The sequence below is a fragment of the Cannabis sativa genome, chromosome 4, assembly GCF_029168945.1.
Source record: "Cannabis sativa cultivar Pink pepper isolate KNU-18-1 chromosome 4, ASM2916894v1, whole genome shotgun sequence".
NCBI classification, from domain to species: domain Eukaryota; kingdom Viridiplantae; phylum Streptophyta; class Magnoliopsida; order Rosales; family Cannabaceae; genus Cannabis; species Cannabis sativa.
The window spans coordinates 71717968-71743092 of NC_083604.1; the positions used below are offsets into that span (position 1 = coordinate 71717968).

Sequence of the window (25125 nt, forward strand, 5' to 3'; positions counted from 1 at the left end):
GCAGCAACACCAACTAATGATGGAAAAACAGTTCTTCGGTTCCTTCAGAAGAATATATTCACACGGTTTGGTACTCCCCGAGCGATCATAAGCGATGAAGGGAGTCATTTCTGCAACAAACAGTTCGAAGCACTCCTTTCAAAGTATGGTGTGCGTCATCGAACTGCCCTTCCTTATCATCCGCAAAGTAATGGCCAAGCTGAGATTTCTAACCGGGAAATAAAGATGATTCTGGAGAAAACGGTGCAGAGATCAAGGAAAGATTGGTCAAGAAAGTTGGATGACGCATTGTGGGCCTACAGAACAGCGTTCAAAACGCCAATAGGGATGTCACCATATCGGTTGGTGTTTGGAAAGGCGTGTCATTTACCGGTGGAGTTAGAACACAAAGCTTATTGGGCAATGAGAACTCTAAACATGGACTTAAAAGCTGCTGGGCAGAAAAGACTACTACAGTTGGATGAGTTGGAAGAATTTCGAAATGAAGCTTATGAAAACGCCAAGATTTACAAGGAAAGAACTAAGAGATGGCATGACAGAAATCTAGTCAGAAAGGAGTTTCAACCTGGTCAACAAGTTCTACTCTTCAACTCAAGACTAAAGTTGTTTCCTGGTAAATTAAAGTCAAGGTGGTCCGGGCCATTTACGGTGATCAAAGTGTTTCCTTACGGAGCAGTGGAACTAAAAGGTGAAAGTCCTAATACTTTCAAAGTGAATGGACAGCGATTAAAGCTCTACTTGGGAGGTCAATTTGATCAAACCAAGTCCGCCATGATTCTGGCGCCACTTTGAAGATCTCAATCAACGTCTAGCTGAGCGACGATAAAGTTAGCGCTAATTGGGAGGCAACCCAAGTGTTCTTTTGATTTAGTTGAACTCTTTTTAAGTTTACTGTTATTTTTCTTGTTGTTCATTCTTTTTCGTTACTGAAAAAAAAAAAAAATATTTTTTGTCAGTGGCCGCGGCGATGGTATGTGTAGCCGCGGCCAGATAAACCTTACAGAGAGGGCCTTATTTTCACGATTTCTAGCCGCGGCGAGGGGACATACCGCCGCGGCCAGAATGGCCTTACAGAAAGGGGTCCAATTTCACGGAATCTCGCCGCGGCGAGGATACATCTCGCCGCGGCGAGAATGGTCAGAATAAGTTTAAAAACCCCAAATCCCTAACATTTCAAAACTCACACCCCATTCAAACCCTCTCTTCTCCACGCCGAAAACACCACTTTTCACCATTTTTTCTTCATCTAATCCCATTCTAAACTCTTTTCCACCAACTCTAACCATAAACTTTCATCAATAATCATCCTAATCCCTTATTTCTCTCATTAAACACTAATTCCCACTCAAAATCAACCCCAAATCCCTAAAACCTCACCCAAATACCTTATTCATCCTTTTCTTCTCAAAAGCTTCAAGATGTCAACAATGGAGGATGATTAAAGGAAGAATTGTCATTGAGGTATTGATTCTAAGACTTCCACTCCAATTTTTATTGAAGAATTTGTGAATTTGTTGGATAATTTTGGATTATTTGGTGGATATTTGGGATTTTTGCTATATACATTGTTGAAATTGATTGTGTGAATAGAATTGGGTTAAATTGAAAGGGATTTTAATCCCGGGAAGTCAATTTTTAAGGGAAAGTGCTGTCGAAATTTTGAAAAATCTTGGGAGTTAGGATATAATTTTTTTGGTGTGATGGGTCCCAAGAGGTCAAGAGTTAATGAGGAGGGAGCTTCATCATCCAACCCACCTAGGGGACGCTCTAATCTTGATAGAGTTAGGTTTGCCAACATGGATGCTCAAGAGCGGTTTTTGAAGTTGAAAGATAGGGCATTCATTGAAGATAGAGGGATAGACATTGTGAACCTAAGCCAAACTGCCAACATTCCCCCTGCTTTTGCATCTATTAGGGATCAAATCCTACATAGGCAGTGGACTAAGTTCGTAGATGTCACTGAGCGTGGTAATCAAACTCTAGCTTTGGAATTTTTAGCCAGCGGCCCGAAAGAGAAGATGGCAAAGTTAGAGTTAGGGGGGTTAGAGTGCCTGCTACCACAGCCGATATTCATGCCCTTTATGAACTCCAAACTTTCACTGTGGAAGAACAACCCTTGAAACGACAATTTTATGAGAGAAGTTTGAATTATGTGGATATTGCTGAGACTCTAGGGTATCCTGGCCTTAGGTTCCATGAGCTTAATGGAGAACCATACCAATTGTACCGATGTGAACTCAATCCAGTGGCCAAGGCTTGGCTTTACTTTGTTAGTGCAAGGATGCTCCCCAACAAGCATTTTTCTGATGCTCAAATGGACAGACTTAAATGGGTTTACGGCATTATGAAAGGGTATAATTTGAATGTGGGGGATATTGTTCGAGTGACCTTTGACATTATGGTTGAGGGATCTTCCGGTGGAGGACTTGGGTTGGCTGGAATAATCACTGATCTATGTGAGAAACATGGGGTACCACAGTACTCATATGATACAAAGGCACCGCCACAGCGCCCTATTAACTTGGCGACTGTTCTTCGCTTCAAACCTCCTCATCCTCATGGGCAACCGCCAGTTCAAAGAGGTCCTCCGGCAAGAGAAGAAGAGGAACGTGAGGACATTGAACCACCACGTCTTGTCGGGCCTCTTGACCCTGCCATGCAGTACACTCACGATCAGCTGAATTATCTGATTCAGCAAAACATGCATATGCAAAATTACATGGCCCAGAGGAGTATCTTCGATGAGCAACAGGTGGCTCAATTGAATACACTTGTCACGAGGATGAATATTGGTGTGGAAGAACCGAACTATTTTGCCATGCCACCCCGTTTCAACCCTTATGACCAGCCACCGCCGCCAAACCCCTTCTAAGGGGCGCAGGTAAGTTTCTCTCACCCTGGTTTATTTTCACACATTGGGGACAATGTGCATTTTAGTTTGGGGGGGGAACTTAATTTATTTTTTCGCGTTTATTTGTTTTAGTTTAGTTTGTTTTAGTTTTTTTTAGTCTTTCGTGATAGTTAAATTGAAAGATGGATTGAATTGTTGTTATTCACTTGTGCAATGGATTAAAACATAACTGTGTGCTTGACTTGCAATTGTTGTTATTCACTTATTTTTTTCTACACATATTGAGCCTAAAAAGATAAACCCATAAATACCCAAAATTTCAATTCTAATCATACCATAAGTAGATCTTTAGTTTGGGGGAATTTGGATGGAAGGTTGTTGTATGTGAGTGGAAAAAAGTGTGAAAATTGAGAGAATATAAAAAGAAAAAAATTGATTGACAAAAACTTGAAAAAAAAAAAAAGGAGAAAAGAAAGAAAAATCTGACAACCAGTGTCAAATCTAGAAAAAAAAAATAAATATAAAGTTGTTGCACCCTTGTTGAAGAATATATCTCTCATGTAATTAGAAAAAAGGGTATTGGGATTGTGTGAAAAAAATATTGTGGGTGACATGATTTGAGAAGCTTATGGTATAGGAAAGCCTAAATGACCATTTCAACTACCTTTACCCTAAACCTAACATTACAAGCCTAGAAAGACCTTCTGATTCTTAGTTGTGCATTAATCTATATTAGTGGAGAATAGTAAGTATTGCAAGCATATGGAATTTTGGGTTAGTGGATTGATGATTGTAATTGGCATGCATAAAGTGATTTAATTGTTAGTTAATTGCATTCTATGGTTTCATGAGCTAAATGAAAATAAATTGAAATCTGTCAAGGGTGTAATTGAACTAAAATTCTGGATTATATGCATAAGTGAATTTTTTCATAATCATATTATTGAAGCTACTTGAAAATTACTCATGTTTTGGAGATTGACTTGTTTAATGTTTATTTAGTGTTTTACTCGAGGACGAGTAAAAGCTTAGTTTGGGGGAATTTGTTAGGTTATTTTTAGTATTAATTTTAGATTAAGTTTAGTATATTTTTAATTAAGTTTTAATCGTGTTTGGAGCATTTTTACGCTTGTTATCTTTTATTTTTACAGATTTAAAATAGAAGAAGATTAGAAAAATATCAGAGAAAAAGATGGGAAAAAGATAAAAATATCATGATATTTAAAATAGAGAAAATTGTGCAAGCCGAAACTTCAAGCCTGAATTCAACGGTGTTCTGATTAGATTTTGAAAAAAGTCAAAACATGAAAGTTCTAGATCTCTCTTTTATCTTTCCAGAACATCTTGAATCGTCCAATTCCGAGCAATATTGAGAGAGTTATGGCCAAAATACTATCAGTCAACGCAGCAGAAAAAAAATATCTCGTTTGAGGTTTCCCAAAAATTTAAATCCGAATGGGAATTTAAATATTGCGTTTTTTTCCATATTTTTAGGCCTTCAATGCCTATATAAAGGGAAGAATGGAGTTGATTTCATCAAGCAATTTTAGAGAGAAAAACAGAGAGAATACAGATGCAAAGTGGAGAGATCAACTACAATATTGGAGGCATTCTTCAGAGGGTTTTCAGCATTCTTCTCTTCTCTATTTTCATCTATTTTCTTAAAGTTAATATGTGTGATTGTGCTCTCATGAACATGTGTAGCTAAACACTTTAATTAGGGTTAGATGGATATTGTTTAACATTATTTATGGTTTTAATATGATTAATTTTCCCCCTAATTTCTATGTATTCTATTTTATTTGTGCTTAATTACTTTTAATTGCCTGATCACCAATTAACTGTTTATGATTTTGATGCGAGATCTGAGAAGTGAGTGTCAAATATGCTATAGTAGAATAGAACTGAATTTCGATATAGGACGAGAGTACCTATATGGTTTAGATAGCTTATAGGGTTTCTGTGTTTAATGCCTGTTGCATGTTAAATTTATCACGAGAGTAGAAAGTTTGCATGTAATTGAGATTTATATATCTGAGAAGACTATAAATTACCTTAGTAAACCTGCTATTGCATAGAAATTAATATTAGGAAAATAATCATATTAGGCCATATTCAATAGAAACAATTGAAATCGAAGCCCTAGTTTTTATTAACTTTCAATTTTCTTGTATAATTGTTTCTTACTAGTTTCTTATTCTTAATTCTTTCTTTATTTTTTATTTAACCAAATAGAAGTAAAAGTTTAATTTTAACGTACTTAACTACACTCCCTGTGGGATCGACCTCACTCCTAGTGAGTCTACTACTTTAAACGATACGTACACTTGCGTGTGCAAAAATATCGCAACAAGTTTTTGGCGCCGTTGCCGGGGAATTGTTAAAGATTAATATTACATAAAATTATACTAACTTCTAATTTGGTATATTTTTTCTCTTGCTGATTTTTCTAACCTTTTTCTTGCAATATTTTCTTGATTTATTTCAGGAATCCTAAGTGCATGCGCCGTCAAGGACAAACAGTCATATTACCAGTTGATCCTGAAATTGAGAAAACTTGCAGGAGGAATCGAAAGAACAAGAGGCAAGAAAGAGTTTCAGCAACTGCTGAAACATCAGAGATCATGGCTGCGAATGTGAACAATAATGCTGGAAACAATGGGGGTAATAACGGTAATAATGGAGGTGCCGTGGAAGATCAAGCTAATGGCCGTAGCTTGAGAGATTACATTCTCCCTACTCTGACGGGAGTGCAGTCATGTATCAGGCCACCGGCAGTGGATGCAAACAATTTCGAGATTAAGCCTGCCATCCTTCAAATGGTGCAGTCTTCAGTTCAGTTTGGTGGTCTCCCTTCTGAAGATCCTAATTTGCATCTCTCTAACTTCATGGAACTTTGTGAAACTTTTAAGGTTAATGGAGTTAGCGATGATGCCATTCGACTGAGGTTGTTTCCATTCTCGCTCAGAGAACGAGCCAAGAGTTGGTTGAATTCTTTGCCACCTAATTCTATTGCTACATGGAATGATCTGGCAACAAAATTCTTGTCAAAGTTCTTTCCTCCAGCTAAGTCTGCAAAGCTAAGAGGAGAAATCAATAATTTCTGCCAACAAGATAATGAATCTCTCCATGAGGCTTGGGAGAGGTTTAAAGATCTGATCAGGAGGTGTCCTCATCATGGTATAGAGAAGTGGATGCTGGTTCACAACTTTTATAACGGGCTGGTTGGTAATACTAGAACTTTAATAGATGCAGCAGCGGGCGGAGCTTTTATGAGAAAAAGTGCTAATGAAGCGTATGATCTATTGGAGGAGATGGCTCTAAACAATCAGCAGTGGCCAACTGAAAGGAGTCAATCTAAGAAGGTAGCTGGTGTGTTAGAAGTTGATGCCATCACAAAGTTAACAGCTCAGGTTGAGGCATTGACTAAAATCATTGCAGGGCAAGCTAAGTAAGCCCAAATTGTTTGTGAGTTATGTGGAGGAAGTCATCATTTTTCGGAGTGTCAAGCAGATGTGGATGATTTGCCAATGGATGAAGCTAAAGCCATTGGGAATTTTTCACAGAACAACAACAACAACAATTATGGGTTCAACCAGAATAACAACCGAAGAAATAGTGGGTTCTATCAACAAAGAAATCAGAACCAACAGTTTAATCAGCAACAAGCCTCTGGTGGAAGTTCTAGTTTGCAGACAGATTTACTGCTCCAATTCATGACTGAAACTAGATCTTCAATTAAAGACCTGCAGACTCAGATGGGCCAGCTAGCAACTCAGGTAGCAACCCGCCCTCAAGGGAATTTGCCTAGCACAACTGAAGTTAATCCCAAAGAAAATTGCAAGGCAATTACCCTGAGGAGCGGTAAGAAGTATGATGGGCCCGAGTTACCACAACCAATTGAGGAAGACGAAGAAATAAATGCTCAACCAGTGCAAACACCAACACCAACAGCAGAGAAGGCTACTGACAGCCCAGCACCACCGCCACTGTCCCCACCAATTAGTATTGATCATCATGTAAAAATACCCTATCCTCAGAGGCTTAGAAAGTCAAGCTTAGACAAGCAGTTCACCAAGTTTCTAGAAGTCTTCAAAAGACTTCACATTAACATTCCTTTTGCTGAAGCTCTAGAGCAGATGCCAAGTTATGTGAAGTTTATGAAGGAAATTTTGTCAAAGAAGAGGAAGATGGAAGACTATGAGACAGTGGCTCTAACTGAAGAGTGTAGCGCTATTCTACAGAAGAAACTCCCTCCAAAACTCAGAGATCCAGGGAGTTTCACTATTCCTTGTACTATTGGTAAAATTGAAGGAATAAATGCACTATGTGATTTGGGAGCCAGTATAAACTTAATGCCTTTGTCAGTGTTTAAAAGATTGCAGCTAGGTGAAGCAAAGCCAACTACTGTAACTCTTCAATTGGCAGATCGATCGCTAGCTCACCCTAGAGGAGTCATTGAGGATGTGTTAGTAAAGGTGGACAAGTTCATCTTTCCAGCTGATTTCATTGTTCTGGATATGGAAGAAGATAGTAATGTTCCTATCATCCTGGGTAGACCTTTCTTGGCAACAGGGAAAGCACTAATTGATGTTCAGAAAGGAGAGTTAAAGCTAAGGGTACAAGGAGATGAAGTTGTATTTAATGTGCTCAAAGCAATGACCTATCCTACGGCTAGTGACAACTGTTTTGCAATTGATGTGGTGGACCAGTTAATGGAGACAAAGACACATGCTGAAGATCCTCTTAATCTGAGTTTGGTACAAGAAGAGGTGGTGGAACAAGACGGTAAGGAAGCTTATGAGTATGCTTTGTGGCTCGATTCTTATGGACCGCTGAATAGAAAATATTATGAAGAGTTAGGAGTCATACCAACAAAGCCTACCCCATCTACTGAAAAGCCTCCTCAACTAGAGTTAAAAGTCCTACCAGAGCATCTCAGGTATGAATATTTGGGAGAAAATAAGACACTTCCTGTTATTGTGGCTTCTTCCCTATCTTCTGTAGAGACAGATAAGCTATTACGGGTTCTAAGGAAGCATTCAAAAGCCATTGGATGGACTTTAGCAGATATTAAAGGGATCAGCCCTTCAACTGTAATGCATAGAATCTTAATGGAGGAAGGAGTGAAGCCAACCATTGATGCACAACGTAGATTAAATCCACCAATGAAGGAGGTTGTCAGAAAAGAAGTCTTGAAGTGGTTAGATGCCGGGGTAGCGTATCCTATTTCAGACAGTAAATGGGTGAGTCCAGTCCAAGTTGTTCCAAAGAAAGGAGGGATGACGGTGGTAAAGAACGAGAAGAATGAACTCATCCCAACTAGAACTGTCACGGGATGGAGAATTTGCATTGACTACCGAAAACTCAACAAGGCCACAAGAAAAGATCACTTTCCACTCCCATTCATTGATCAGATGTTAGACAAGTTGGCAGGACAAGAGTACTATTGTTTCCTTGATGGATACTCAGGGTATCACCAAATAGCTATAGCACCGGAGGATCAAGAGAAAACAACATTCACATGTCCATATGGTACCTTTGCTTTTCGACGAATGCCATTTGGGCTGTGCAATGCTCCAGCAACATTTCAGAGGTGTATGATGGCCATATTTTCAGATTTAATAGAAAAGTGCATCGAGGTGTTCATGGATGATTTTTCAGTGTTTGGCTCATCGTTTGACCAATGTCTGAGCAACTTGGAATTGGTTTTAGCAAGATGTGAAGACTCTAATTTAGTCTTTGGCCTGGGAAAAGTGCCATTTCATGGTTACAGAAGGAATAGTGCTGGGACATAAAATCTCAAAAGAAGGTATTGAGGTTGACAAAGCCAAAGTATCTACAATTGAGAACTTGCCTCCTCCAGTTTCAGTTAAGGGAGTTCGAAGCTTTTTGGGTCATGCCGGGTTTTATAGAAGATTTATCAAAGATTTCTCCAAAGTGGCCAAACCGCTATCCAATCTTCTTGCTAGTGGAGTACCTTTTGAATTTGGGAAAGATTGTCTTGAAGCATTCCAGATTCTCAAGGAGAAGTTAATCTCAGCACCGATTGTGACTACACCAAACTGGGAATTACCTTTTGAAATCATGTGCGATGCAAGTGATTATGCTATTGGAGCAGTTTTGGGACAACGGGTTGACAAGGTATTCAGAACCATTTACTATGCAAGCAAAACCTTGAATGATGCCCAACTAAACTACGCTACTACAGAAAAAGAGATGCTGGCTATAGTGTTTGCATGTGACAAATTTCGACCCTACTTGATTGGCAATAAAGTGATAGTGTATACAGATCATTCAGCAATCAAATACTTGATGACTAAGAAGGATGCCAAACCACGACTGATTCGATGGGTTCTTCTTTTGCAAGAATTTGATCTTGACATAAAAGACAAGAATCAAAGTCAGTACCAACAACATAAGACTTTGGATGATGAGCTTGGGGAGAAGTCTTTCGTAGCTTGCAGAGGATATAATATGGTGTTGATGAAATATATGGATTCATTGGTGGTTTATTAGTCAATATCATTGATGAAGTCGAATCAATGATGCTATGTTCTTCCTCATCCTCCAATGTCACAGTATCTACACTTTCATCTAACAAACCTTCTTCTTGTTGCTCACTCTCCACGTGGCTATTCATACCCTCACTTGTGATTTCATATTCAATGAGTTCCTCTTCACAAGGATCTTGATCTTCAATTGTAGGCTCATTATCTTCCTTGTACTCAACTAATGACCCTTCTTCATTGTAACAATAACTCTCATAACTTTCAATATTGGAGTTATTACATTCTGAATCATGAGCCACTAAATTATCACATAAGGACCTCACCATGTCTGTTAAGCGATTAATCTCTCCTGGAAGTGATTGTAAAAGTGCTAGTAGTTGCTCCTCTTTTTCAGTTTGTTGGGATGAATTTGGGAAATAAGGTGGGTATTGGTGACTCCAACCCTGAAGTGATGGATCCCAATGCCAGTCGTAATCAAAATCTGCCATGTTATTCAACAGATTTATTACATCATAGCCTCTCATTAATAGAGGTGCTCCGGTTGTCTCTGCTCCATAATCAACCCAGCTTCTTGTTTCATTATTAAGTCCATTATAAAAGAGCCACGTAAAACATCCACTTGAGAAAGTGGGATAACATCTCTCTCCATACTCTTTAAATCTCCTCCAAGCAGAATAGAATGGCTCATTATGTTGTTGGGCAAAATCCTCAAGATATAGCATCTGGATTTACCTTCCAGGTCAAGCTCATCAATAAAACATTAGTAAAATAATAAAAAAAAAACTAAATTAGTACTAAAAAGATAAAAATTTGAAAAAAAAAATAATACTAAAACTAAAAAGAAAAACCAAATTAGAACAAAATTTAATTTTTAATAGTATTAACTAACACTCCCCGGCAACGGCGCCAAAAACTTGTTGCTATAATTTTAAACACTACGCAAGTATACGCAATCAAGTAGTAAATCTCACACAGGTGAGGTCGATCCCACAGGGAATTGGATTAAGTACCACTAAATTATACTTATGATTCTATTCGGTAAATCAAAAGCAATTATGATTTAAAAACAGTAAAATTTGAAAGAAATTCAGAAAACTTAATAACACAATTTAAAGTTGAGCAAGATGAGACAATAGGGAGGAGAATCCTGTTGTTGTTTACCCAAATCGTTAATGCTTAATTACTATCCTATTCTTGGAATGAATGACAGATTATGAAATAACCTAGCTCCTTTCAGATCTTCTAGATTCTAAATCACATGTTATCTAATTAATTCCTTAATTAAACTAACATGAAATCAGCATTAAGTAATAATCTACTCGTCACATAAGTCATGCAAATACTTTCGTTTCACATAGAACATCGATTATCTTAATTTTAGCATTCTCAATTCTCACTTTTCAGATTTTGAATTGAGATCATAAAGCATGCACAAGGTGATCAATCTTAAACATGAAATTAAGAACAAACTAAGATAATTTCACACACAAGAATTGAGGAATGGTAATTAAACATTAACTAGGCAAAACATTAAACAACAATCATCATCCTCCCTAAATGGGAAATTTAGTTCAGAAATAAATCCATAACCATTCCTATAGCAATATTCAACATAAATAAATTAAAGAGGAATAAAGAAAAGAACTGTTGGTGGATGAATTCTGGATCTTCACTTGAATCTCTATGCTCTTCCTGCCGCTCTCAGCTGTGTTTTAGGGTTCCAAATCGCTCTCCCAGACTTCCAATCGCAGTTTTCTATTTATAATTGAAATTTAGGGTTCGATGGACGAAAATGCCCCTGGTCCGTACGGGATCTCGCCGCGGCCAAGCTTCCTCTCGCCGCGGCGAGAATATTGCAAAATTGGGTGCTCTCTGTATCTCTTATCTGGCCGCGGCGAGCCTCTTCATCGCCGCGGCGACTGATGCCTTGTAAAACCTCGAGATCTAGCCGCGGCCAAGTTGTGTTTAGCCGCGGCCAGATATGCACAATTGCTCAAAAATTGAGTTTTCTTCGGCTCAGCACGTCTTTTAACGAATTTCTGCACCAGAGACCTCTTTTATTCCAAAGAACCTGAAAACATAGAAAACAAGCGTAATTCCGTCCCAACACAGCTAAAAACGCACATAAATTGGATCCAAAACATAGGCTAAAAATAGCCTAACAGATGTACTGAAGAAGATTTAATTTTATGAATGAATTAAGAAAGAATTAATCTTTATGAGAAATAATTCTTCAGGGCAAAATAATAATTTTAGTATAAATTATTATTTTGAATAATTATGTAATTTATAAATTGAATAATTAAAATGATATTTAACTATTTAGTTTTATTTGATGAGACTATATCAATTAATTAAAGATAATATTATTGTTATTAATATTTAAAGAGATATTATTAGGATTTTTTTATTTTTACATTTCAAAACAATTTTTTTTTTGTATTTTTACAGAAATACACATAGAAACACACATAGCGACCAACAGAGTAACTTAAATTGCAACTAAAATCTACATAGTAACCCACATAGAAACTACCGGACCTACCACTGGAGCAACTCAAACCGTAAATTTGAGAAAAAAAAGTTAAAAAAAATAGTATATGAGATAATTCCCCTATATTATTTTAGTGTAAAATAATATTTATTTAATCCTAGTTAAATAAGAGATTAATGAGAATTAATTAATTATTATTTATTACAAAATAAATAATATTATTTTAAATTAAATATATTATAGTTTAATATATTTAAATTAAAAAAATATATAAAATAATAAGATATAATTGAATTCTGTTATTCAGTTTGTTCACTTCGTTTTTAGCCAACGACTCTAAGTCTTAAATTTAAACATACTGCACATATTTAAAAAATTATCTTTCTATTTTTTTTACAAAAAAATATATTTCTATTATTATTATTTAAAAAAAATAAAAAAAGTGTATGATATTTCAAAAATAGTAAAAATATTATAAAATTAAAAATATTACAATAATTAAATTTAAATTATAAGTAACAACAAATTTTGAATATTATTATGTTTTTTTTATTATAAATAATACTTAATTTAAATATTTTTAATAAAAATAGTTTTATTTATTGAATAAAATTTACACAAAAAAACTAATTATACAGCTAAAAATATACATATATAATAACCTAATAATTTATAAAAATTAAAAAGTATTTTGCAACATAAATAAGGAAGTTATTGCAAATAAATATCTAATTTTAATTTTTGGCGGGTAATAATACCTAAGTTATATTTTTAAAACTCTGTAGGTACTTCTCCTTTAAATGTTAAGTTATTATTCACGTATCATTTTCTTATTAGTATATTTAAACTATTTTTTTTAAAAAAAAAATAAAAATTTAATGACTTGTACCAATTAGGAATTGTCAGCTGTCAATTTACTTAATACTTAACAGTCAAATACCTACACAAATTATAGAATTAAAACTTAAGTATTATTACCGTCAAAATTAAACTTAAGTATTTATTTATAATTAGGAATTAAATTTAAGTATTTATGCCGCGAATTAATCAACATTAAAATGATAAGAGCCACTTTTCTTGTTGTAATGAAAAAACACAACAACAACATAAACGACACCGTTTGACGATCAATATGATTTTAAGTGACCCGCAGTCCGATCCGACGCATAATAATCCAAGTGACTGGAGCTAAGCTTGTGTGCTGGGCTCTTCCCACCTTAATACCTTATCCAGCCTTCTAAAACTAAAACCCTCACAACTAAACCCTCCATCAATGGCAGCTCAGTCCCAATCCCATTCTCACCCTCTAAATCAAACACCCATTATCTTCTAAATCTCAACCCCTATATACTAACCTTTTTTCAAATATATCTGAACAAACACAAAAAATGGAACTTTCTTCTTCCTTCATACAACTCTCCAAACCATGTTCATCCCCAACATGTAAAAACTACTCCTTTTCTTCTTCATTCTCCACTTTCCCATTCCAGTTTCGACCCCAAAACCAGAAATTAGCCAACCAAACTTTGCACAACTTCCGAATTTTCGCCGTTGCTGTGGACCCACAACAAGAGCTTCCCCAAAACAGCCCACAAAGACTCCTTAAAGAGCTCGCCGAGCGTAAAAGGGCTACTTCTCCGAAGAAGAAGGTTCCTCCTAAGAGGTTCGTACTAAGACCCCCTTTGGATGACAAGAAATTAACAGATAGGTTTCTCAATAGCCCTCAATTGTCGCTCAAATCTTTTCCATTGCTAAGTTCTTGTTTGCCTTCTTCGCGGCTTAACAATGCGGATAAGACTTGGATGGAAGAGTACTTGCTTGAGGCCAAACAGGCCCTTGGGTACCCTCTTGAGCCGTCGGATAGGTTTGGGGACGATAACCCAGCAAAGCAATTCGATACGCTGCTCTATTTGGCATTTCAACATCCGGCGTGTGAGAGGACGAAAACCCGGCACGTTCGCTCTGGCCATTCGAGGTTGAGCTTTCTGGGTCAGTACGTGCTTGAACTGGCATTGGCTGAGTTCTTCTTACAGCGTTATCCTAGGGAGTCACCGGGTCCAATGAGAGAAAGGGTGTTTGCTTTGATTGGAAAGAGGTTCTTGCCCAAGTGGATTAAAGCTGCAAGTTTACAGAATCTGGTATTTCCATACGATGATATGGATAAGATGCTTAGGAAGGACAGGGAGGCCCCGGTGAAGTAAGTTCTTTGGTTATCTTCAACTTGGTTTAATTATATTGTTGTGATTTTCACTTGTTCTTTTTTTCTTGGATAATGAATGATCAAAAAAGGTTTTGCATTATTTAGTTAAATGCTCTCTTATTAGAGTCTAAATTGTTTAGTTTGAAATTTATACTGTTTATACAAGATTGTCTGCTTGACACTCAATAAGTGTAGTAGTTCTATATGGTACCCGGGAGATTGATTGATCACTGAGTGGGTGAAAATGAGAGTCATATGATGATGCATATTGATGTTGAGTTTTTCCATAGACATTATCTTGTGTTTTCTTTTTCTGTGACTTTGGTTAAACATTTTAGTAGTTTACACCTTAATGACTTAAAAAGTTTTTTGTACATCTCTTTCATCATCACTTAATATGAGTTTTGTTTTTAATTATACGCATTTGCTTGTGAAGATCGAAGATATTGTGATAATGATCCTTGCTATACTAAATCGAACTAGTCTTGATTATTTATTATCTGGTGTTTGTCCATCTCATAATTCCTTAAAAGGTGCAAACTTTCCCTAGTACTGGGTGGTCCTTAGCTTAGCCTAACTTCTTTGTTTCAGTTTATATTAGCTTATACACACAACATGTCAGTCACAAATAATATTTTACACAATGAAGTATCTTCATTTGGGTAAGATACAATTTTGGCTTGAACCGTTTTAGTAGACAGAAAGGCTCAGTATGTTGAGATATTCGATCTTTTGACAGGTCTGTATTCTGGGCTCTTTTTGGTGCTATCTATTTGTGCTTTGGTATGCCAGAAGTGTATCGAGTTCTTTTTGAAGTGTTTGGAATGGACCCAGAAGCTGAGGACTGCCAGCCAAGATTAAGGAGACAACTTGAAGATGTTGACTATGTTTCAGTTGAATTTGAAGGCAACAAACTCAGCTGGCAAGATGTAGCTACCTATAAGGCGAGCTCTCTTTCTTTTCTTTTTTTATTATTTATTTTTATACGTTGTGCATTCCTTGATGATAAAGACTCTAGCTACTTACAAGTTACAATCATAATGCACATATTTTCACATCCAAGCACGAGGGTACTGAATACAAGATAAGTTGATTTAGACTAAAGTGAACATAGAACTTGATAGACATAGATTTTGCTGCAGTTTTATAATCAGGCTGTTCTTTTTAAATTGACTGATTTGTGAGAGATGAATTTTTAGTGGCTACTCAATTAATGATATCACAATTAACTAGTTTCTACACTTGCAGTTTTAGAATCATGATAGAGCAAATAAATTTTCGGTCAGTTATATAGAAAAGCAATGACATTCCCAGTTCATCTCGAACTTTACTGTTGATAAATAAGTAGTTAAAATTTAAACTTACTGGAATATTTGAAGTCTCCTGCTATTCACCTAATGCCATGTTTTGCCCCTCTTCAGCCTCCTCAAGATGCTCTATTTGCACACCCTAGGCTCTTCAGGGCTTGTGTTCCACCAGGTATGCATAGATTCAGAGGAAATATATGGGACTATGACAGCAGACCCCAAGTCATGAGAAACCTGGGATATCCCTTAGATATGAAAGATAGCAATCCGGACATCACCCAAGCCAGGAACATTGAACTTGGACTTGGGTTACAGGTAGGTCTCCTCCTATATTTCATCTTTACATTTACTTTGGCCCTTCAATTACTTACGAAACTGGCTCTTGACTTTGGTTGCAACGCCAAGAAGTAAGGAAACCAGGAAAACTATGTAAAGCTTCTCTAGCTGTATGTTAACCTACTATTGCGTGTTTTTAATGTTGGCTGTTGATCTGATTTTTTATATCAATTACTGATACCAACTCAGCTCCTATTTTTCCTTTAGAATTATGAAGTTTTCAAGAGAATTATTCAGTATGGATCAACTTGTTTGAGAATATAACGCTGGAAAAGATTTTTTTTGAATTTAACATCTAGTCTTCTGAGTAAATTTTAGAATTGGTTATGTATGTTTGTATATGTATGTATGTATTTTTTTTTTTTTGGAGATTAATAACTTTTTTATTTTTCATTTTTGTTACAGTTAAGTTTCTTGCATCCATCAAAGCACAAGTTTGAGCACCCCCGCTTTTGCTATGAGCGATTAGAATACGTTGGGCAAAAGATTCAGGTGAAAACTCTCTTTATCATTGCAATTGTCTCTGCACATCTAAAGATAATGCTTTAAATTCGCAGTCGGCCTATCCTTTTGTCAGTTGTTATAAAGTACTTAAAAAGCTTTGTTAAATTATTTCATTCGTTTATTACCAGGATCTAGTAATGGCGGAAAGATTATTGATGAAGCACTTAGATGCACCCGGAAAGTGGCTGCAGGAGAGGCACCGTCGTGTTCTCATGAACAAGTTCTGTGGGAGATATTTGAGGGACAGGCGTCTTCATCAGTTTATCATCTATTCAGAAGAGGTGCAAGATAAATACGAACACAATCGAAGATTAAGGAATCCAGCCACCACTGCTGTTCAACAAGCCCTCCATGGACTTTCATACACTGTATATGGAAAGCCAGATGTGAGGCGCCTCATGTTTGAGGTTTTCGATTTTGAGCAAATCCAACCAAAAGCTGTGTAAAATAGAAAAAAGGGGTAAAAAAAAAGGTACGAATCCAATGGAATAGATGGGTAAAAAAAAAGAATAGGATATACTTACATCAACTAAACTGAATTGAATTTTGTTACATGTTATTGTATTTCATAATTCATTTTAGATGTGTCAAAAGTGTTTTCTTATTCTGATTATAATTTCATTAGGCAATCTTGATTGGTAGACAATATTGCTACCCCTGTGGATGTATAACACCATAATAATAATAATAGACTAGTGGAAGAGGCTGATGCACCTAATTTGGTCACATTCCGTAGTGTTTAATATTTGTATGTATCACTTTATCAAAAGAAATATTATATTTGTATGTATCATTTGAGATATGTAAGTTTTTAATATATATAATATATTTATTTATTTGAATGCTATTTGTCATCTAAACTTCACTACAGATTTTATTATTTCAAATTAAATTATTTTATATCAACTAATATGATTGAAAAAGTATGAAAAGAAAAAGAATTATATGAAGTTATTGGAAATAATACATAGTACATACCAGAAATAAAGCCACCGCTGCAGTGACAAATAATAATGCGTACCAATACCATAAGAAAACCCTTCAAAAATACCAAGCCAACTCATTTATACTCATTTGTGCTGATTAAATGTAAATTAGATATTAATTTAGATGTAAAAGTAATATATGTATATAAAATTATATATAATATTTGAATGTAAGAAATAGTAATACATGATATATTATTATACAAATAAATTTCAAAATTTATCTAAGTATAATTTAAAATAAAATTAAATATTTTTTTCTTATGAATTTATTATTATTTTTTATTTATTTTAATTTATTAATATTTTATTGTTAGTTATGAGAAAAAAAATATTTTTTTAATAAATATTAAATAATTTAATTAAAATAATGGGACCCCATATACTATTTTTTTTTTTAACTTTTTTTTAATTTTACGGTTTGGGTTTTTAAAGTGGTTGCAACGCTAGTTGCAATATGAGTTTCTGTACGATTTTTTGTTGTAATTTAGGTTGCAGTGCTAGTTGCAATAGAGGTTTCTATGTAGAATTCCGTAAAAAAAAAAAAAAAAAAAAAAAAAAAATAAAAAAATTGTTTTGAAGTATAAAAATGAAAAAGCCTCTAAAATAATTAGATTTGATTATACTAAATTTAAATTATTAGATGAATTAAATTGAATCCAAAATTATACCATCTGCACTTAGTGCCTACGGCCCTACCTTAAATTATGTTAAGATCAACCACCCTATCAGAACATCTAAAATTACACGATTGGTGAATCTAATGTCGCTCAACATACCCAATTAGACTTTGACACGTCTTATTTATTTAAAGCTCGTACCAAAAATATACTTCTTACGACCGTACGCAATTAATACCCCTCATTCCGATATTTCCACAAAAAGAAAGAAAATATAGAAAAAAAAGAAAACCCTGTTAGTAGCACAAGACAATAGCCAACCAAAACCAGGCGCAGCTTTAGTTAGCCAAATAGGCGCACGTTAACGGGAGTGGTGGTGCGTCTTATGAGGGATGCGCACAACTCATCACTACTCCTACGCTTTCTGCTAGTGTGCACTGCTGTTGTCTGGCGTGCGCCGATTGTACACTCTCCTATCGTGCGCACCTCGTCTCTTCCAAATCCGCCTAATAACAAAACCATCACCACCTTCGTTAGCCACTCTAATAATAAGGCTCATCATCACACAGAGCCCAACGAGATCTTGGGTCCAAGCCTCCAAGCTATGTCCAAAGCTCGTGTCTACACAGATGTCAATGTCCTTCGCCCTAAAGAGTACTGGGATTACGAGTCCCTCGCTGTTCAATGGGGGTAAAGGTTTTGAACCCTAACGTTACAGCCTTTCTTTTTCATTTCTGATGTGTTTGGTTGCCGAGAAAATAGAATCCGTTAATCTTTTAGCTCGTTAGCTTTTATTAATTCATTACGAATGATTTGAATCAAGATCGTGTATGGATGTGACTACAAGAGATTTTTTTATATATATCGAAAGAAAACTGTGTCTGTGTTATTCCGTTTCGGATCTCTTCCTCTGTATTATAATCTGATCGTCGATTCCATTTGAGGGATTTGAGAAGTATCTTGTGATTCATGTTCTTGAAATATTATTTCATTGATATGGTATAGTTTAAAGGGGAGGTGGCCAGTTCTGCTCCCCCAATCCCATGAATTTTTTTAACTACTTTGAGTACCCTTTTTCATTTATTTTTTATTGTTTGATTACCTCTTATTTAATTCTGCAATTCGATTAAAACTTGCTTTTCTGTGTGCTACTTTCAGTGATCAAGATGATTATGAGGTTGTTCGCAAAGTAGGAAGGGGGAAATACAGTGAGGTTTTCGAAGGCATAAATGTCAATAGCAATGAGCGGTGCATTATCAAGATCCTTAAACCTGTTAAGAAAAAGAAGGTGAAGTATTAAACTTTGGGCAGGTTGCTGATGAAATTTTTGTTAATATATATGGTTTGATTACATTGTTTTGTTGAAGTTGCAATAATCTTTGTGGTTGAGAACCAAAAACCCAAGAGAACCTTGTTAGTGTTTGAAGTTAATTTTGTTTGTGAATAATGTATCTGCAGATCAAGAGAGAAATAAAAATTCTCCAGAACCTTTGTGGAGGCCCTAATATTGTCAAGCTTCTCGATATTGTTAGAGATCAGCACTCAAAAACTCCTAGTTTGATATTTGAGTATGTGAACAGTACCGATTTTAAAGTTTTGTACCCTACCCTCACTGATTATGACATTCGCTACTACATTTATGAGCTTCTCAAGGTAATTCATTCAGTACCATTTATTTACTGCATGAATGTCTTGCTTCATTTAGAACTAGAAATAGAAAGAAAATAATAAATCAAACAAGGAAATGAAAATGGTAGTTTTTTACACTTGATGTTTAGCTAAATGACCCAACTTTCCTTGCCTACAGGCACTAGACTACTGCCATTCACAAGGAATAATGCATCGCGATGTAAAGCCTCACAATGTTATGATAGACCACGAGTTGCGAAAACTCCGCTTGATAGACTGGGGTCTTGCAGAATTTTACCATCCAGGGAAGGAGTATAATGTTCGCGTGGCTTCAAGGTAAATTTTTGAAATCTTAAATTTTTTTTGTTTGATGAAATTACCACACATGGTTGATTATCATGGTATAATCATCTTTCACTTTCATGTTTCAGATACTTTAAGGGTCCTGAACTCTTAGTTGACCTTCAAGATTACGACTACTCTTTAGACATGTGGAGCCTTGGTTGCATGTTTGCTGGAATGGTGAGATTATAGTTACTACATATTCTTTTAGCTTAAGTGAGATTGTTTATGCTTGCTTTGCTCAATGTACTTGTAACATATGCAGATATTTCGCAAGGAACCATTCTTCTATGGTCATGACAATCATGATCAGCTTGTTAAAATTGCCAAGGTAATTTTACTTGTTTTTTTTAGCTTAAATGAATTCAATCTATATTGTATGCATACTACGACAACCTGTGCAACTTCCAAGCAGTAAGAACTATTGATTCCGCTAAATGGGATCTTATAATGGGTTTGAATTGTCATGAATACCAACCTTGTAAGTTTTTAGGATTCTTGCCTTTCAAAAATTGTAGGTTTAGAGGGAGGACTTAACCTCCAAAAAGAATGAAATAAACAATCCTATAGTGTGTTAAGTTCAAAATGAAAAAATAAATAAAAAAACAGCTATGTTATGACCCTTCTGCCATTTATGTTACCCTTACATATTATAATTTTTCTCTTTCATTATAATCAGAATTGGTGTGAAACAGTTATGTAAATGTATGCAAGAGACACGGTTAATTGTCTGCAAAGTTATATTCATAAAATTATGATTTGCTTCCATTTTCAGGTACTTGGGACTGATGAGCTAAATGCATATTTAAACAAATATCAATTGGAGCTTGACTCACAACTTGATGCACTCGTTGGGAGGTAAGATGTGTAACAATTCTTGTGTTCAGTTATTAGATTGGTAATCTGAAATTTCTTGCTTATATCTTAGTGGTTCAATGCTGGAAATTCATCTTATTCCCCAATTTAGTGCAGAGCTTACTATGATTTGATTTCTGGTGGTGAATGCTTTATTAGCTTAAAACTTGTGTTGATGAACTTCTTGTGTTTTCCCTACAGGCACAGCAGGAAACCCTGGTCTAAATTCATTAATGCAGATAATCAGCACCTAGTTTCCCCAGAGGTCATTTGTCTCTTCCCTTGTACATGTTTTACTGCTTGATTTAGGCTCTGGCAGATGAGTAAGAACTCTTATTTTATTTGTACTGATTGTTAAGGTATTCAATCTGCAGGCAATTGATTTTCTTGATAAGCTTCTCCGGTATGATCATCAGGACAGGCTTACTGCAAGAGAAGCAATGGTAATTTTACTCATACTTCAATGGTTTTACTTATAGCATCTACTCGTTTCATTAAACTAAAGAACAGCCTTCTTGATCAGTTGCATACCTTTTATGTTGGTATCACCAATTTCATCTTCACTCTTTCAAACTTCATTAGTATCGTTCTTCATTGAATTCTTTTCTGCTTTGGGGCATTTTACCATCCTTTTCAATTTGCTGATATTCTTATTTGTGCAGGCTCATCCATACTTTTCTCAAGTGAGGGCAGCAGAAAGCAGCCGGATGCGAACGCAATAATAAGCCTGATCAAGACTTGTTTATGTATGAACCCATTTGAGAATGTACTATACATCTCTTTCAACGTATTGTTTCCGTTATTGAACTATAGGCATTTAAGCCAAATGGGTTTTTTGCATCCCTTGTCGAACTACTGCCCATTGAGATTGACAAAATGGGTTTTGAACACTTTATTGCTTATTGAAGGGTTTGAGTGAAGATCAGGGGTATTTCGAGCTTTGATTATTATTAAAATTGTATGGTATTTTAGCAAAAAACACTTGGATATTATTGATTAAGCATTATGTATTCTTACCTTATTATTACCATCATGCTTCACTTTAATACTGGTTTTACTATTTGCTCTTAACTATGCCAGAAATCAGAATACAATATTGTTTGAAAAATCAGTGAAGTAACGAACGTAACTCCATAAGCAATTTGTTCAAAATATGGCCAGTTGATAATTGAAGCATTCGGTTGGATTATTGTCTTTGATTATGTTAACCGGGATCCCTGTCACTTATGATAGATACCCCTAAACCTTCAATATCTTGTAAAGAACAGAAGGTTACCAAGCACAATTGTATGAGAACACAATTTCGCAAAAAAAAAATTCAAAGGTAAAGAAAATAGAAATGACCCAATTATAGAAACTAGTAACAGAATCAGAACGCCACAACTTAATATAGAATAGTAACAGTGATATTAATGGCATTACCACCAAGTTTTACTTCAGCAACGACTATATTTTACACGCAGTTTTGAAGCTTGATTTAAGCCTACTAAACACAAGACAATTCTTGGTAGAATCATTCTAAAATTATAGAACCCTCAATATAAAGAAGCACAGCACCTTCACAATCCTCCCAGCAAAGTTCTGAAAGTAACATAATTGTTCATTTCTTCAGATGAGGAAAACAAGTACCAACATCAGACTTGGGATGCTTTGCCTCTGCATGTTCCCGGCACTTCACCTCTGACGTGGTACACATAAATGTTTGCATACACACTTTGCACTGTGTCCAATATATCAAAGTATTATCAGTCAAAGAAAACATTATTGCTCAATGAGTTGTTTTGAATTGAATTGTATCTACATGTTATCGAATTACTAATGCCAATGCCTTTAAAATTAATGTTGATTCACGAAGACATGCTTGGTAATACTTCTAGTTTTCGTTTAATAAGCTAAAATACAGTGTGAAGATCTTCTCTCAATGTCAATTAATGAAATTAGACATGTTAGCAAGTAAAACCCAAAGGTATGAAAATACCACAAAAAGATGTTACATGCTATATAAGCAATATGCTTCAACCAATTAAATACACATACGAGAATACAAACAATTTATAAAGTACTGCAATTTACAGTTTTTGATTTTGAGCGAGACAATTTATCAAACAATCTAATTCTCACATATATGAGTGTGTGCATGCATAGATGAACAGACAATCCTTAGATACATGCTTAAAGGGTGGTTACACAAACTCCAAACGACACTAAATTCATCTTTTCCTCCCATTCTCAAATGGAAACAAAAGAAAACTACAGGATATTGGCTTAAGTAGATGAATTGAAATTACATGGATAATAATCCATGTATAAACAGTTCAACCAAATTATTAGTTATAAAGTGTGTCCTTGCAAAATATAGATATATACCTGGATTGACATTGCTTTCTTGTTTGCTTCGAGTTGGCTTCCTGCATAATAAATCAAACGAATTTATAAGAAAAAGTAAATGGTTCAAGAGACACAACTAGATCTACCTCAAATGACCCATGATTACTATTTTCAATTACTTTTCATACAATAACTAAATAAATAAACAAAAGCCACGGCTTTTGGATATTGAGAAAGAAAGGGGAAAAAAAAATCGAATCTCTTATGATCGGGGACGATAATATTTCAAGATCCCTCTACAAGTTTGATTTTGATTTGGATTTTGAAAAATAAAGCAAGAAAAAAGAAGTTACCCTTGGAGCCAGCTTTTGCCTTCTCTATGTTCTTCTCACGAGCCATTTTGGCCTTCTGTCCATTGCCTCCTCCCATGGCTTGAAGACGGAACGAAGAAGATGAGAACCTCCGAACCCTAATTTGAAGATGAGCAATATACACCTGCGAGGCACCAGAGTAAACAAATTGTTCGAAAGGGGTTCATTTATAGCTAAGAAGAGAGCCTAGAGAGAATCCGAGACCGATCAAAAGAAAAGGGCCATTTGTCGCTTCCCAGACTTTATTGTCGTTTTACTGTTATCTCCTTCTCAAAAGTTGTCGTTTGGTATCAAAGCCTTGCAATTGCAAATGAATTGTACATACAAAAAAAAAATTACACTATATTATACATACCTTATTTAATTTGATGTTTTTAATTTTTACCCTCTTTTAAAGTCTATTATATTTATTTATTTTTTAATTATTCTACCAATTTTATTCCTATCACTTCACGATAATTTTTATTATTCTCTAATCAAGATTTTGCCTCAACTTTTTCAGAAATTTACACATCTATCTACAAAAAATACAAATCTATTATGTTTGAAATTATATCTTAGTTATGTGATTGTGTGAAGATAATTTGAGTACAATATTTATGAAAAGAAGTATATTTAAATTAAAATTTATTTGGAGGTAAATTTAGTTAATATATATAAAAAAATGAGTATTCTTCAACTTCTTCCCAACAAAAAAAAAAAATGAATTGTTTCACAAATATATAAAAATAACAAAAAAAATTATAAAAATACTGTTGTACGAAATTTTAAATATTTTTACGATTTTTATGATTTTTTACAAAAAATACGGTCTTGTATGTTGTAATTTTGTTAATTTTTTGTTTATTATATGTAATTTTTTTTATTGTTGTTTTGATATTGTTTGGATGTTATTTTCTTGTTACTTTTATATAGTTTTATTCAACACATCTAATATTTTTCAATTATATTAACGGATGTTTAAGGTTTTGATTGTCTATGTACCAAATTGTGTCCTCCAAACTTTGACATGTATCGAATTATGCTCCAAAAATTTGACATATACAAAATCGTATCTCCCGAACTTCTGTCCACATTAGGCTCCTGTTTGTAAAATTGAACGGAATTAGACGGAAGTTCTTAAATCTAACAATATTAACAGTTGATAGGGTATTTGTATCCATCTAAAAAGTTCCGGGTGCACAGTTTAGTATATATCAAAATTTGAGAAATAAAAAATCCTAATTAGCTTAAAAAATAAAATGGATATTTGCAATATAAGAGCATCTCCAATGGGGGTTGCCCATGGAGTTATTTTGCCACATATACAATGCGATTATCATTTTTCAATACAATTTTATCAACACTATTGTCTATATTTAGCAACAGTCATGTAACATTACTTTATCTTTTTATTTTTTTTAAAAAAAAATACTTTATAGTATTATTTTATAGTATTTAATAAATTTTAATCATTTAAATAGTGGCATGTGGGACCATGGTGAGTAATTTTTAGAGTTGTCAACTATCAGGGTGATTTTTGTATTGTCGAATCTTATGTGAATGAAAAAAATATATATATTTTAGAATGATGTATGCACTTTTGACAACTCTAAGTGTTGTCCATATTAGAAATGCTTTAAGTATTTAAATTTTAAGTTTGTAACTGACATAGACTCAATAATTATTTTTAGGAAATAAAGTACGTAATATTTATAAAACTGTAATTTTATCTTGCTCGGTCACTATGGGCTTTCTTAGACTGTCTCCAATAGTTACACCATTTTAAAATATTTTTTTCACCAATTTTG

At 34.8% G+C, this 25125-nt stretch overlaps 3 protein-coding genes and 1 non-coding gene across 4 annotated transcripts; 2 read left to right on the top strand and 2 right to left on the bottom strand.

The window, feature by feature from the left end:
- Positions 1 to 5928: 5928 nt before the first annotated feature.
- LOC133037532 (small nucleolar RNA R71) lies at positions 5929 to 6035 on the bottom strand. The gene has a single exon (XR_009687619.1). It is a non-coding gene; the product is annotated as a small nucleolar RNA R71 (small nucleolar RNA).
- A 6935-nt stretch (positions 6036 to 12970) lies between these two features.
- On the top strand, positions 12971 to 16997 carry LOC115714129 (ribonuclease III domain-containing protein RNC1, chloroplastic). Its single transcript, XM_030642690.2, has 5 exons — positions 12971 to 14054; positions 14797 to 15001; positions 15479 to 15679; positions 16106 to 16192; positions 16333 to 16997. Exons 1-5 carry the CDS (start codon positions 13246 to 13248, stop codon positions 16648 to 16650), a joined length of 1620 nt encoding a protein of 539 aa, XP_030498550.1. The 5' UTR covers positions 12971 to 13245; the 3' UTR covers positions 16651 to 16997.
- A 1035-nt stretch (positions 16998 to 18032) lies between these two features.
- Positions 18033 to 21663, top strand: LOC115715039 (casein kinase II subunit alpha-2). Its single transcript, XM_030643827.2, has 10 exons — positions 18033 to 18500; positions 18969 to 19098; positions 19269 to 19463; positions 19618 to 19775; positions 19871 to 19961; positions 20047 to 20112; positions 20557 to 20639; positions 20838 to 20901; positions 21011 to 21079; positions 21299 to 21663. Exons 1-10 carry the CDS (start codon positions 18196 to 18198, stop codon positions 21356 to 21358), a joined length of 1221 nt encoding a protein of 406 aa, XP_030499687.2. The 5' UTR covers positions 18033 to 18195; the 3' UTR covers positions 21359 to 21663.
- A 334-nt stretch (positions 21664 to 21997) lies between these two features.
- LOC115715040 (uncharacterized protein At2g23090) lies at positions 21998 to 23516 on the bottom strand. Its single transcript, XM_030643828.2, has 3 exons — positions 23318 to 23516; positions 23004 to 23044; positions 21998 to 22356 (listed from the first exon to the last, which is right to left on the bottom strand). Exons 1-3 carry the CDS (start codon positions 23391 to 23393, stop codon positions 22237 to 22239), a joined length of 237 nt encoding a protein of 78 aa, XP_030499688.1. The 5' UTR covers positions 23394 to 23516; the 3' UTR covers positions 21998 to 22236.
- Between the last annotated feature and the right edge of the window lie 1609 nt (positions 23517 to 25125).